The sequence below is a fragment of the Thermobia domestica genome, chromosome 5 (assembly GCF_964235325.1).
Source record: "Thermobia domestica chromosome 5, izTheDome1.hap1.1, whole genome shotgun sequence".
Lineage (NCBI taxonomy): Eukaryota > Metazoa > Arthropoda > Insecta > Zygentoma > Lepismatidae > Thermobia > Thermobia domestica.
In genome coordinates this window covers 167,388,152-167,404,917 of record NC_137458.1, presented here as the reverse complement: position 1 = coordinate 167,404,917, position 16,766 = coordinate 167,388,152, and the positions used below count along the sequence as shown (strand labels likewise).

Sequence of the window (16,766 nt, the reverse complement as noted above, 5' to 3'; positions counted from 1 at the left end):
TATGTCACACAATCAATCATCCCTCCTCCGCTGTATTTTCATCCCTTCTCCGCTCTCTCATTTCCAGTAACCCTGTATTTTAAGGATAGGGCAAGTACACATTTACAGTTTCCTAATGTATGTTATGTTTGTATGTACAGTCACCCACATACGTACCTGAATTCCAAGTAATGGAATTATAACGGTCAGGGGTCCAGGTACTTATGTGGGTGACTGTACGTATAAATACAGTAAGTTTCCGTGTTTATTGGCTTGAGCATGATACCTGGAAGAAGGATAGACTTAGTCATTTCTTGTCTTTAGAAATGTAACTCTTGTCAGTACCAGCATTTCATTTATTACGTTAATCTGATTACTCTGGTGTTGTCTGTTTTCTAACGAAAGTCTCAGATGATTTTGTCTTCTGCTGGCAGGTATACTTTATATTCATCTAATGGAATTATATATTCATTTTATAATAAATTTTAAATTTCCAGAAGCTGTTAAAATCACGTTATTGAACTGTGCTAATTGTCCAATGCATTTCAAATGTTTTGCTTCTACGTAGCTCATTAAGAAGAATCCTGTTTCATAATACTAGCATTTATGTATTAAGAAACTTCGAATTACAATGACCTCGAGATAGTTTCTCAAATATTATCTCATACTCTCCTATCTTAGGGTTGTGGTATGAGCTTGAGTTTAAAGGAATCCAGTCGATCGACGGTACACTGCAACACCCGAGTGGTTACGGAGTGCAAGTTTAGTACAAAAGGGTAGTTTACGATTATAATTAAAGAAATCAATTTCAAAAAGAAATAACAATTTATTATAATAGTAATAAAGCGAAATACAACACTTGGCAACTCCAATGAAGTTAGATGTTTCCATAATTTCAGTTGTGTTTCTTCAATCACAGTTTCAGATGCAGCTTATGGTCATTCATATTATTTCCAAATATCACTTAATTTCGAGTTAATTTCAACTTCAATTTTGATAGATTACAAACACCAATTAGTTTTTTGAATCCAAATAATATAACAAACATATCATTGATGAAGATCTATAGCACATATCTAGTCAAAGTGTTCAATATAAAGTAACTACATGCTAAGGGCAGAAAATATCTAAATAAATAAAAATAATATCTAAGGGTTTCAATTTCCACTTACTAATATTAAGCACTTATTTCAGATACGTTACTCAGTCCTTTAATACAAACCCCACAATTTCCGATTATTTGACCATCATCACGTCACACACAGGAACACACTTTAATTAACGTTCTATTTAAATAGTAAAATAGAACATGTTGATGTAGAGAACTACCTGTATAAAATGCAAAGCGCGATAGGTTGTCACGAAGCATGTAAATAATCCCGTACGTGGCAGCACCATAAAAAGGACAGTCGTAGCCACTTCAAGGTTTCGAACTTAAAAGTAGCAGAATTCATACAAAACCTTTTTCTTGGTGTTTCAAATTGGAGGTGTGAAATTCAGTATAGAAACACTTTACTCATAAAGGGGTAAAATGAATCAATTTTCATACTGTTCTAGGAATCTATCTTATAAACATAGAATAGTGAATACGAGGATTCACTTAAGTTGAAGATGTAAATTACTGACTATAAACTCTTCATTAAAACTAAGGAAACACGAGTTGCAGTATTTTCGAAAATTCCGCTTTTAAAGTTGGGACGGATCAATTTTCATAATACTGAAGTTTCCCGAATTTTATCCATTAATCCTTATTCTTCCTACGAAACAAGAACACTTATGTTCGCAAGTATATAGGCCTAGTTGTATATGGTGTACATATAATGTCTGTAGTTTGTGCTATACAGTAAGAAGCATCTAAAAGTATCATCTGAAATACCGAAGAAACGAGAAACGCTACCGACATGCGAATAGCGGTAAACAACATCAAATGGGACTCGTTAAATGGAGGTTTAGTGTGGTAGGAGAAATATCGACAAATGGGGCATAAGAAATGAAGTGAATGTTTTGTAATGAAAAGATAAAAAATACATGAATAACATGAAAGTGCACATCCGAAAAAATACAATGCTGTTTGTTTCATATTTCTACTACACATAGTAACTGAGATAATACCAGGAGAATGGTTGTAAACAGAAAGACAAGTGACCCACCGCCAATACTGCAATACGTACGAGCTTCAGAAGTCATGGAAAGAGAAGCAAAACACGAACGCATGGCATTTGAAAGGAAAGATGAAAACATGAGACATTCTCAGCATCATTTGTTTGACAGTGTACAGAACGTAATGACAAGCTGCATGATAGTATGTCGATGAAACATAGGGACTAACAGGTGCAATGAACGTAAACCTAGTCTATCAAAGTAGGTGTTCGAAATGGTGGCCATCCGCTGCAATACAGGCTTTGAGACATACTACCAAACATCATTCCACATAATGAAACACACATGAAAGGCTCTAGAGGCTGCAGTAATGCGTTGTTGTATATCGTCTGATGTTGCTGGCACATCTCAGTAAATAATGGCCTTCAATTTCTTGCAGAGAAAAAATATAACTTCGTAAATCTGGAGAACAGGCCAGCCATTTGACAGATTCTCTCTGTCCTATCTACCGATTGGTAAACGTATTATTCAAGCTGAAGTGATTTGTGCACTGTACAGTATGTGGATACCCGTTATTTTGATACCACATTTCACACCGTGTCTGAAGCGGTATATCCTCTAATAGTGTTGGTAGTTCATTTCCTAGGAAGTATATGTATCGTCCAGCATTCAGTGTCTCGTATTTGAGAAAGGCTCAAGAAGATGTTCACCTACTAATACACATCAGACGTCAACACTCCATGGGTACTAGCGTTCCACTTGGCGAAGCCAATGTGAATTCGTTACAGAATAAGAGTAGATGTTCCTAAGGTTAACGTTTCCATGATTGATAAAGGTTGCCTCGTCAGTGAATAGAAAACGTGACAAATCTGAAATGTTGTCTTGTAGCACTCAAGTGCAAAAACAAACACAGTTCACTAAAATGTAGAAAGCGTAATACACTTCAGTGAATCATACCACAGTCCCTGATAATATCACGGGAGCTAATATGTGGATTCACAAGAACAGCAGCTAGAACATTTGTTCCAACCACCCCACCTATAATTGGCTTGTTCCGAACACGTTGTCGCTTGTTACACTTCCGATGTCCCTTAATTTTAAAAAGAACTTACCAAAAAGAAGTCGCGATGGCTGCAGTCTCTGCGTACTCACGGCAAGCTTCTGAGGCATTCTGCCTGCATTTTTCACTAAATCAGAATCGTGTCGCATTTTTCTGCGTTCGTAAACACCATCATATTCACTTTTACTACTATGACTGTCTGCTGTGAACTAGCACAATCTCGTGGTTCGGCAATTGCAACTTGCTCCGCGACACCTCAGATGGTACATATACTGAAGTACTGGCGATCAAGTGGGTAACTTTTCTTTCTGTTTACAATTATTCCTATGGTGATATCTTTGCTACTATGTGCAGTAGAAGGGGGCATGGTAGCTCAGTGGTACAACGCTTACATCTGGTGCGTAAGGTCCCTGGTTCGATCCACGGCCAAAGAAGTTTGTGGTGGATAACATCGTGGGTGTTATGTCCGTGAGTTTTCTCGGGGTACTCCCGTTTCCTCCCTCTTTCTCATTCCAGCAATTCTTTCATTATCATTCACTTACGTTAATCATCGTCTCGCTTAGCCTAAACGGCATAATAATGGAACATTAAACTGAAAATTTAATTTCATTTCATGTGCGGTAGAAGCTTGAGACAAGCGGCGTTGTACCTCTCCCTGTGTGCCCTTTCATGTTATTCATGGTTTTGTCTATCGTTACATTATTAAAAAAAAATCACTTCATTCCTGATGCCGCTTTTGTCGCTATTTTTTTCTGGCACACCATACCTGCTTTTCATGAGTCCCATTTGATATTCTTATTTACTGCAAACTGTATATATCGCTAGCGTTTCTCGTTTCTTCGGCACTTTCAGATACCTCACGCTTATATGTGTGTTTCAATCTTATTGACATTTTATTTTTATTAATCATCAGTTTTGTTTGAAACTATTAACTTTTAAGAATGATTAATAATTTTCGCATGCCTCCAATTTTATCCGTTCAACATTAAAATAATGTTCATAACCAAAAAGATTCTCACTGTACAGGATTACAAATTGTCGCTTTTAATTTTAACTATGATCTACTAATAGTAAAGTTAATTTTAATTTTAACAATTTTTTAATGAATTTTAAATACTTTTATTAATTTTCATACTATTAATATTTTTGCTTTAAGCCGTTAAATTTTTCATTAATTTTTCAACTATGCATATAAACATCGATCTAGCTAATGCACAAAATCCAATTATTCATCAGAACAGGAAATTCAACACAGGGAATAAAAAGTTGTCAACCAGTCACTCAATAAGTTAGCAGCTTACATGAGAGTCTCTGGCATTTTAAAATTCAAGTGGATGAGAACTTAGAACACTTGTAGGACAAATTAAATTTACGTCCCTTTGCTGCTGGGAGCTATTTGAGTCAAGAATCAGGGGTCTCTAGTTTCTACCTCTGGTAATACGATCAACCTTATGAAATTTCCTACAATCAGTGGTAATTACTTTCTACACATTTAAAAATTTTTCAAGATACTCTGTGAACTAAGGAATCTCAATAATCAAGGCTCAGATTTCTATGATATACCTAGGTATCATAATTTTATCCTGGCACCATTAGACATGTCTAAAACAAATTTCTGGTTTTTGTAAAGTCAAAATATGATTTGGATTGGTTACCGTATATAAATGCATATTTGAACTATATTTTTGGTCATGATCATATTTGGGCTTCATGATATAAAGAAATATTTATGGACATATTTTAGGCAAGCTTTTTGTTGCTCAACATTATATTTATTACTTTCTCAGAAATATTTGGCCTTTTGTAACATGACTAGCAGTCATACTGTACTGTGTGAGGGATAACAGTTCGCAAAAGTTTTTCCAACAGTTCTCAGGGTCAACCACTTCGAAAAAGGAATAATTCTCTCTTCTCTGGTTGGCTGACTCTTCTTCTCTCATGCTTACTTGAAGTTGCATATTCTGCACCATGTAAATTTTTAGGTATCGTACATCTTTATATTTTTCAGCTATTAGCACACTTTACTTTCACGCTAAAATTTACACTACTTGCCCTCATATATTCTCTTCACAAGGCCTATATTGTGCTGTGATGGGTATCCAGTGACTGAAAAAACACCATTGAGCTTTTATAGTGTCAATGATCTAAAAGAGAGAATACAAATTGTATTATTATCTATTCTACTTGAATTCTGTGTGTCTCAGCTGTAAATGTTACTTCTGTAAACATCTTGTTATGTATCTGTTGTGAATAAACTATTTCCCTAGTTGTATTAACATAATTTTGACTCAACCTTAAGTACTTCTCAACAGAATAAGTTTTCTCAACTTTAAATATAGCAAAAAATAAAAAAAAAAATGCAACAACGCCATAATGTGTGTTTTCGATACTTTTGTGAGGAAAAATATCCTCCATGGAACTTTTAAAGCTTTTGGTATATATTCTTAAAATCCTAAAACGTTTTGAACAACACACCTCTTGTGTTTCTTTTGAATATAAATCTTTTTTTCTCAATTTATTATACTTTGTACCTTCTGAATAAAGCATATAAATACAGTGCTTCTATACAGTTTGAGAGGTGAAGCTTAATTTGATAAATAGTATTCGTTATCTTTCTTCAGCAAGCAAACTTGGAATATACAGAAGGTCGTTTCTGTTTCATGGTAACGAATTCGATCGCCAGATATCGGCACGCTTGACACTCTCGAGAAATTGTTGCGAGTAGTTTAAAAGTGTGAGTGTTGACTAGCAAGAAGAATGGCTGATATGCGTATGAATGGTTCTATACCAAAAGTTACGCCCTTTGAGAAGGAACAAAACGTTTATGCCCTTTCTGACATCGGTTATAAATAAGTAAACAATGTATGACAAAATATTTCCTTGTGTCAAAGAAAGGAATTAACGCTATGTTAAATCTCAACAAAACGCTCACCCATGCTGTAGCCCTGTCGTCAATATTCGTAGATACAGTATCAGAAGCTTAAGCGTCCCCTGATGTGGTGCAAAAAGTGTGTTCCTTGGTGGGACATGAGAACTCGCCAGTGTGTTTGTTAGATTGTTCATGCTAAGGAGGAATGTGAATAAAATGAGGTCAAACAGAACGCAAGTGTCTGAAGGTGAATTGATTCAAAATAAGAGAATGAGTCCCTTTCTCCAACGCACACATGAATATAATTATCTGACAATAGTTTTAAACAAAAAAATATATATATATATATTAAATCCATACAGTTAGAAGTAATAACTGAATTAATTGTGGGATATCCGCGCCTAACCTTTGTGATTGTGTTTGAGTATAAGATTGAAAATAATTTATAGTATATGTGCACAATGTAAGACAATTACAAATCCACATATGACTTCCTTATACATAGTTAGTATAACATCATTATTCAAATTCGTGTCTGATGACGGACTACAGAGTATTATGAAATTACATTGTGCAACACGAAATCTGTCCTTTACATGGAAATATGTTTTTCTCACTTACTTTTGCATAAGAAAATCCAATTTGTAATCACAAAACAACTTTGTGAAAAACTGAAAAAATTGAAATATTCTACTGTAAAATGCCATATTATTACTGATGTGGATGAAATATGATTAATGTTTGGTTTGGTTATTGAAATTTAGCGTACCTTTTCAGTAGCGAGGCTATATGAAACGCAGGCTTATAGTGTAACGTGGAATCCGAGTCGTCGCTCCGTTAAATGTTTTCCTAGCCGGAATAAAACGCAATACCCCGTGTATCGAAGGCACGCGTGCTACCGACTAGACCAGCGGGAAGGGCAGAAATGTGATTAAGATAAAAAAAATTGTTGCTTATGTAACATACCTTACAATATATGTTTATTTAAACACCATCCAAGCGACATTTTTTCTTCTTTATAGAATGTGCTGTTTAAAGAGGGCTTCTCCTCATTCTCCCGATTTTCTTTTACTACATAAGAATCCTTTTCTGCGTTAAAATAGGGAACACTAGTTTTTCATATTTCTCCCCACTCTTTATCTTCATTTCAGGTAGTAGCCCATTAACATCTAGTGATAAGCGAGTTCAAATTTGTGTTTCTAACTCTGCTGCCATATGTTCTAGCATTTAAGTAATTTTTGGTTCGATTGTATTATTATTCGGATGTGGATGTAATATCGCGATAGTACACTGAGAAAAATCCGTTCTCCGGACAGCAGTATATTGTAAAAATATACGGAATCCTCTTACTTACTACAGAAATCATACTACGTGGCGTTTCCTTACGAGTAGTCTAATTTTCCGCTCTACGTCTTTTTGTGGTAATGGGTGTTGTGCATCTGGGTTTCAAGAAAGTGCTCAATATATGTTTAGCTACGTGCAGTGGAGTGCAATGTCCCGTGCGTGTAAAAATAAACCTGACTTACTTTGTTATGTATGTAGTGAAATATTTAAAACTCAAAAAAGCAGTTTTACACCTTTAGTTAAAAATACTAATGAACTGTATACTTTGGCTGCAGGGTTGCAGACCAAGATAAGACTTGGGCTCCACACCTATTTTGCACTGATGTTCCAGAAATTTAAGAAACTGGCTACAAGGAAAAGGTAGTTGTATGAAATTTACTGTTCCTATGGTTTGACGCAAACAAATAGATCATGTAACTGATTGTCATGTTTGCTTGATAGACGTAAAGGGCTTTTCCTCTAAATCTAAACATCAGATTCAGTACCCTAATTTAAAGTCAGCTATTAGACCAACAGTGAAGATTTAAAGCTCCAGAACCTTACATTATTCATTCAGAAGATACCAAGCAACAAGGAAGATGTAGACTTTCAGCCATCTACATCCCAGACAACGTCATCTCATTTGATTGCACAAGAAGAGCTTAATGTCTACACTTAAATCTTCCTAAAAGAAAGGCAGAATTGTTGGGATCAATGCTTCAAGGTTGGAATCTCTTAGCTCAAAATGTTAAAATAAGTTTGTTTGGAAAATGGAAAAGTAATTTTGAGGACTATTTTGCTGAAAAGAGGCATTGTTTATGGCAAACATGTAGATGGCTTATTTCAGTCTTTGAGATATGAACATAATCACACCGAGTGGCGTTTGTTTATTGACAGTTCGAAATTAAATCTGAAGGCAGTGCTTCTTCATATTGGAAATATTCACCCATCTGTTCCTGTAGCATATGCGACTCATACAAAGGAGACAATGAATTTATGAGTGCGACATTAGACCTATTGAATATAAAAAATCAAATGTATATAGGTATGTAAAGACTTGAAAGTTAAGTACTAGTATTCCCACAATAATGCAACAAGGATACACCAAGTATTATTGTCTTTTATGTGAGTTGAATAGCACTGACAAAGCAAACTTCTACGTCCGTAAATAATGACCTCAAAGACAATGGCACTAACAGTAAGAATATTTCTGGTAAATCAATTGAAAATTCTCATGACGTATTTTTGCCACCATTACATATCAAGCTTGGGTTGTCGAAGATTTTTGTTAAACCACTAGATAAAATAGATATTGCTTTCATGTACTTTAAAAAGAAATTTCCAAACTTAAGTGAGACAAAAATTAAGAAAAAAAGGAGTATTTGTTGGTCTACAGATTAAAACAATCATGCAAGATGAAGTCTTTGAAACTAAAGTCTCTGAAACTGAGAAATTAGCCTGGCTGTCATTTAAATCGGTATGTTCAGGTTTTCTTGTAAATGCAAAGGCTGAAAATTATGAACCTATTGTTAGTGACGCGGTGCAAGTTTGCAACTTATGGGATGCAACATGTCATTAAAATTACACTGTTTGCACTCATATCTTAACTTTTTCGCAAGCTCGGCGCAGTAAGTGATGAACACTGATAATGGTTTCATCAGGACATTGCACATTTGAAAAGTGTTACTGTGGAAAATGGACTGAAAGTATGCTTGTTGAGTATTGCTGGTCTATCATCACAGAGACTCCAGAAGATGTCTACAAGCGTAAGCGACCAAAGAAAGTACTTTAAAGAGTAAGTCGAGAAAATTTAATATTAGTTTAATACGCCTTCCTAGCCTACATATCAAAGTAAATATATATAAATATGTACATTTGGTATAATGCGTTGTGGTCTGTCCAACAAAACACGTAACGTGATGGAACATTTTGGTTACCACAAATGAATTCAGCATCTATCATGTGAATTCAGCACATAATTTCATTTGAAGGACAGAAGAAAGTTTAAATTTGTTGCACAGTGTTATTTCGAGTAATAACTATAGGTATAATAAAATAGTTGAGCTGGGGAAAGTAAAAACAGGGAGAAAAATATGTATATTGTGATAGCTGTGAGCATAGAATTAGATTAAGCCAAAGGTGAATAAAATACATATTTCTTTTCGAAATTCAGGCTAGTGTATTAAAATTACATGGTGCACAAAAACTAGTATGATTTGATAATATACTCAACCCTTTTTCGCTAAATATGTTTGGGGGAACATGATCCCCAGCAAGGGTACTTAAAATAGTTTATTTGAGGGTAAAATGGGATTGAAGAATATTTTGCCCTCATCTGTTCGTCCTAATGAACAATGGCGGGGGCAGTAACGTTCCGCCGCGAACAAAAATGACATAATCGACTAAGGTTTGTATCTGCTATAGAAACATAAGTCTCGATTTCATATGCTCCTGTCCCCACATACCATGAAAAACGAACAGGCGATAGCTGTACGAATGTTGTGGCAGTGGAAGTTTGTGTTAGTTCTGGAGGAAGTATGATTGTATTTGTCGAAATATGATAAAAGGAAAGTTATTGTGTACTTCAATGTGTTAAAAGTTTTCCACGGGATACATAGTTGAAGGTGGTCACTCTTATAATGGCAAATTTCCGCTTTAAAAATCATTGTAGCTTATTACTAAACGAACATTTGGAGCCAGCAAAAAATGTAGGTGGCGTACTTAAAAAGGTAGGTTACATGCATAATTCCTGTAGTTTTTGGACAACGTGCAGCAGACGTATTACTGAAAACGCTTGTTTTATAATACTTTCTGTATAAGTGTTCCATCTATACGTACTTTCCGTATGAAACAATATAGGTGGTCAGGATCTCACATACAAATGGACATATATAACATATAGCTGAGGAATGTAACATAAGTATATGCATGTGATATACGGAAAACTGTTAGATGTCAGACATCTTGCAACGGCATGATGTAACATCTAAGGGCAGTGCGTATGTAGCATATGGATAACGTATGCACCATACTGATTTCTGTAGTAAGTAAGAGAATTCCGTATATTTTTACAATATACTGCTGTCCGGAGAACGGATTTTTCTCAGTGTACTATCGCGATATTACATCCACATATAGGAGCGGAACATTTCACGTTGTCATTCACTAGGACAAGGCATCCAGTGATAGTATTGGAGGAAAGAATGTGGAATGGGTATTTGTGAAATCGCTTTTACAGGCATTCCAATGAAATCACCTGGTGCATCGCCTGTGCTTTTTTGTGGGTTCCCGTTATTGAAGCGAGGGTTGAGGCGTAAACAGCCGAGCACATTCGACAATCTTTAGAAAGTTTGTTCAGATTATTGAAAAAGACTTGATCAAACTGTGTTTCAACGCAGACTTCTTCAGTGAAAACTGAGATACAGGGCAATAGCTAACATAAAGGGAGATATTTCTTAAGCTGATAAGGGTGTCAAATTGGTTACCATCAGTTTGGAGGGACCTTCTGTAGTTAAAGTAAAGAGTTACATTAATGAACATCATGAAGATAATTGATTTACAAAAGTTCAAAATAGTTAAAGGCAATCACTCTAAACTTACAAAAAGGGACAAATTACAAACATTAGTTTTTCATTATTTGTTGCGTACTACCATACGTATGTTCTCCTTCTCATATGCGTTTCTGAAGGGTGCACCTGCACAACATAGGGTCTATCAAAGCCTCTCATTGATCCTGGATATTTCTGGTGAAAACTCCTGTTGTCCTCATGAGGTACTTCTACATTGAATCTATCTTCCGATGAATTGTCGATGATCTTATCTTCCAATCTTTGGGGTTTCCTCCCAATAAAGAAAGGTCTTACTAGAATATAATAGAGGATTTCTACAATGCTCAGAAGACTAGCACCTAAAAATAATCCTGCAATTCCACCCATAGATACTGAAAATAAAATGATAAAAAACAATAGAATATTTGTAAGTATACATGAACAATATTAAATACAAAAATGCATGAAACATTCCAGTATTCATCTAGTTTCAGCTATATTCATTGAATACTTAGGACTTATCACTGATCTTTTGTTTGTATGAACTGAAAAGTGTCTATTTTACTGTGATTCTGTTTGATAACAATAATGATTTCTGTACCGAGAAAATCCTCCATCAAATCAATGGAGCAAATTTGGTTTATAAGACTTGCTCCCTCGACTGCCGTGAGCAAGACCTGGGTCTCACTGCTGCCTTGGTCGGAAGTAGGTATTAAATTCTAAATAAACAACACAGTCCTAAAATATTCAATTAATAATGTCAGAATATTGGAAAAATATCAACATCGAATTCTGTAAATATTTTTTTACTAATTAAACCAGAATTAAAAACTACAATATTGTGCAGTATTCAACAGTACTGCTGTGTGTCATAACTAAAAAGCAAATATAATTACAATACAATTCATTAGACTATTCAAATCATTGTTAAAATTAAATCACTTTAAATCTTATTAAATTCATTAATTCAATTTCATAGAACATTTGGCACTAAATGTACATTATTAGACAAAATATGTGTAGAACCATTATATTCACTTCGTCATTATGTAAATTAGCCAATAAACGAAAGACTAGCGTCCCTTTTACCATTATATCACATTCCTTCAGATTGCACGAGCCTTCTATGAATTATCTCCAACGTCAATCTCTTTCATTAAGAAAACTATTGGAGATATATTTCAAGCGGGTAGTCGTGGATCAGAAGTTGTGTGTGACAAGAAGTAGGACAGCACTTAATCCAGCTCAACTGGAGTCAATAAGCTGTCCGCAGGCCACCATCATACTCTGGACACCAAAGTAAAGAATCTGCACCTAGTGGGCATTTTCGAGGAAAAGTTGGCATACAGCACTTTTGCAAAGTTCAATGTCTACTTAATACAGATTCACCGTATGCCACCGAATTTAGGTCTCTGTTATTTTGTAATATTCACCAGAAAAAAATGTAGGCACTATGCAATCTTTTGTACGTATATTGAGATTGGTAGGTACGTACATTGCAGAGTTATATGAAAGTCGCTAGATGGCAGGAGACTTAGAATTGAAGTTCACTTCAAGAAACATTACTCACAAGGGTTTTTTTAACAATAAAGACGGAATATGATATAAAATTAGAAATTTTATATTCCGATACACATGTACAATCATCAAAAGTATTGGAAGCTTGGGTTGAGTGCAAACTAATTGACGCAAAAACTGCCGAGTAGGTACTAACAGGAACAGGCACGTAGCCAGGATTTTGCAGTAGGGGGGATCCGTGACGAAATACTGTGGTTATTACACTAGAGGCTCGATCATTCTAAACTATTTTACTGGCAACATATATTTGTTCGTTTAGCCAGGATTTCATAATGGTGTGTGTGGGGGAGGGGGCGTGACTGAAATACTGTGGTTACGCACCAGGGGATCGATCAATCTAAACTATTTTACTGGCAACATACCCATACTGTTTTTTTTTGGGCCAATAAAATGAGGATATGATAGTATTTTAATAAGAAAAACTGTGAAGAAATCTTGAGTAAAAGAATATAAAAAGGTATTGAAAAACATATAGTCCTCCAAGATCATTCGAACTCGGTTCTACTTGTCTTCTTATTTTTCTTATCTTCGTTTAATGAAGTCAAGGATAGCAACGAGATCTCTTTCTGGGGTAAAGACATCCTATAAGTGGATTAGTATTGCCGCGAAATTCAAAACGCCTCATATTATTGGTGATTCTGGACATTTCTTAAGTTCTTCCTGAACCGGTTTATTGAACCGGTTTATCGAACCGGTTTATCGATCGTCATTTGTAGTCCATAGGATTAGCATGGAAATAAATGGAATTTAGAATGCTTCGTTACAATAATATCCATTTTCAACTTGACACTCTACAACGGTATGTTGTATTCTTTTAAACTTTTTCTGGGCAATATGTGATATTTCTGTAAATATGTACTAGTCAGCTATTTCTATGGTAGAAGAAGAGGAAGACACAAAAATAATTATATTTTAAAAATCAATGTTTTCATGTACGTATTTGTTTTGTTTTGGTAACCATGACAATATGTTGAGTGTTGATATAGAAACGAAGTTACTGTTAGCTATAATATAAATAACATCAGAGAGATCACGACGAACATAAAAGGTATAATAAACGACATTTTGGTACCATATTAATTTTGTTTATTTGTGTGGCTCAAAATATATATCCAAGAATCAGAGCTATAGAACATCGATTAAGAGTAAATTAGATTTACTAATTCGTTCTATAAATGATGCCGAAACGCCAGGAAGTTGTGTATCGTTAGAAGTTAAGTAAAACGTCATTGAGCCTAACGTTAATTATACCGTTTTAAGAAGTGGCACGATATTAAATAGAAATATTATGATGAGTGCTACCGAAAATGAACTAATCAATAACAGTGTTAGAGAAACCGGAACAAATTCTGCGGAAAATATAGTTGATCTTCTAAAGCAATTGTCTCAGCAAATTGATAATAAGCTAGGCCAATTACAACAGCGAAATGACGATAAATTGAATCAGAAATTAGACAGTTACAACAGCGAAATGATGAAAAATTGGAGCAGTTACAACAGCGAAATGACGATAAATTGGATCAGAAATTGGACCAGTTACAACAGCGAAATGATGATAAATAGGATCAACTTCAACAGAAAATCGACGACAAACTGTCACAACAACTTGACAACAAATTGGAGCAGTTACAACAACGAAATGACAGTAAATTGGACCAGGTACAGGAGCAATTAAACCAGATGAATCTGCAAATTAGTGCAAAATTCGAACAGTATGATCATAAGATGGAACAAATGTTACAGAGGTTTACTGTGTTACAGGATTCAGTTGAAACCATCGAAACTGTTGTGAATGAACATTCAAACCAGATTAGAGAATTACAGGATGAGGTGAACTTCCTCAAGGAAAAGTGTATTTCTGCGAATGAAGAGCGTAATGGTGAACACAGGAATGATATTCGTCCATCCCTTATTGAAGTGGAACCTGTACAGTACCCCAGAACAACTTTGGAAGATACCGAATCTTCAGGATGTAGTGAAGATTATACAGAGAGGGAAAGAAGAACGAAGCGTTCATCCCGTAGAAGTAAAAACGCCTGGTGGTTCCAGATATTCGAAGTCTAATAGTACAGGTAAACCATTACGATTCAGTGAGATCAGATCTCTCACAAAATTTAGTGGGGTACCCGAGGATATACCTGCTAGGGTATTCCTCGAGAAATTCGATGAATGTGTTAATGGGAGTAGATGAGTCCAAATTTCTAAATATCCTTTCTCACATATTATTGCCCCCGTGTTTGACCTGGCTTAAATCCATTAGAGGTAATCTTAGTAAATATTCTTATTTTAAGGATGCGTTGCTGTCCAATTATGAAAGTAATTTCATGTTGGCTAATAGGGACGCTTTACTCCGAACAAGGCCTTACAATCCTAAAATTCATAAAAGTGTTACAGAGTTTGTAGTCTCAACTTACAACGAATTAAAAGCTATCAACCCAAACTATCCTGAATCACGAATAGTAGCTTCGATCCGTATTTTATTCCCCTTTAGATTGCAGCAAATGTTGTTGTCGGCCCAATGTATTAATTTCAACCATTTGGTCTTGCTTGTACAAAATTTTGAAAGTCAGTCTTTTGGTGCAAAATAGTAACAGAGGGTAGGACAGAGGGCAGGTTAGTTTTGGTCGTAATCATGTCAATTATGCTTCTGTCCGCAACTTAAATATCCAACATGAAAATATTTCTAATTCACAAAGCAATAATCATTATTTTTACAATAGAGCAAATGGGCAAAATGTTACCGGTAATCAAACCCAAACTCATTGCAGGAATGGTAACAGGAACTTCAAGAATAGTAATGGAAATTATAGAAATAATAATCTTCGTATTTTTTCACAAAACCGATTCCCAGGTGGCAGGAATTCGCAAGGTAGAAATCGAAATACTGATGAAGTACGTAATAGACAAGACTGTACACAAGATTGCGCTACGCAATGTAACTTAACTCAATCCTATGGTAATATAACGTAACCTAATGTTGTGGCGTCCGAAAGAATATATTCGATTGATACTTGTTTTATTTCACTATAAATACCGTTAAGATTTCGTTTATTATTTTCACTTTATTTGAATTTTATGAAGATAATAGAAATAAATATCACTGATAAGAATTTCATAAAATATAACAAAAGATGTAAAACATGAATAATGCTTATCCAAGTTCTGATATCTATGATACTAATTTTTAATATGATAAAAGTCCAGCGTATAAGACCATATTTATGTATCAAACAAATTAATCCTAAAGTTTTCGAACTAATGGATGTAAACACAGGAAAAATTTTGGGATTACGTAATATTGATGAAATTATGTTATGGCAACCTTCCAAGTATACTAGGAATCGTTGGATGGATTTAGTCAAAAATGTTGTTCCTTCTGAGATTATAACTAAAGTTAATGTAAATAACGCATAACAGATGGTACTTAATCTCAAAAGAGAAAACGAAGAATTTTATGGATATGTAACCTGATTTGTTGTATTTTAACTTATGACGTTTAATCCTTAAAATTTATATTTAATATGATAATTCCTCTATTCTTGTTAATGCATGTCTTAGTGTTATATTTTGTTCTCGATGTTATCAATGTTTACTTTTGACTTTTGTATTTCTTTTATATATCTGTGTTATGATTATTTCTTGTTTAAATATTAACCATACGACATTTTGGTATCATAAAAAAAGGTAATTGGAATAACTCATAAAATACATGTTTTTCAAAACCATCATGCCCAATGTAATAATTTAAATTTTGTTAACAAACCTTTTATGACCCAGAACAGACTTAAAATAAGTTTATAGATCGGACTTCTGACATTCCTTATTGACGTTATAATATATGAAAATATACAATATGTAGTTAATTATGAAATGTTGATATATAAAATAAATATGATATATGAAATGTATTATGAAATGTAATTTTTATATACGAGGGATGTCCGAAGATTACAAATTCCTTTTCTTTTAATTGTAAAACGAATAAAAGAAAGTCCGTAAGTTCGAGGCGCAATAATACAACGGTATATTGTATTCTTTTAAACTTTTTCTGGGCAGTATGTGATATTTCTGTAAATATGTACTAGTCAGCTATTTCTATGGTAAAAGAAGAGGAAGACACAAAAATAATTATATTTTAAAAATCAATGTTTTCATGTACGCATTTGTTTTGTTTTGGTAACCATGACAATATGTTGATTGTTGATATAGAAACGAAGTTACTGTTAGCTATAATATAAATAACATCAGAGAGATCACGACGAACACAAAAGATATAATAAACGACATTTTGGTACCATATTAACTACCT

At 34.4% G+C, this 16,766-nt stretch overlaps 1 protein-coding gene across 1 annotated transcript in view; it reads right to left on the bottom strand.

Annotated features, from left to right (window-relative positions):
* Positions 1-785: 785 nt before the first annotated feature.
* Positions 786-16,766, bottom strand: part of LOC145686258 (sodium channel protein Nach-like) — a 148,777-nt gene continuing 132,796 nt past the window's right edge. The window contains exon 10 of the mRNA XM_081759374.1: positions 786-11,271. Within this exon, the coding sequence (XP_081615500.1) occupies positions 10,979-11,271 (293 nt within the window). The 3' untranslated portion in view covers positions 786-10,978. The remainder of the gene's footprint in view (positions 11,272-16,766) is intronic.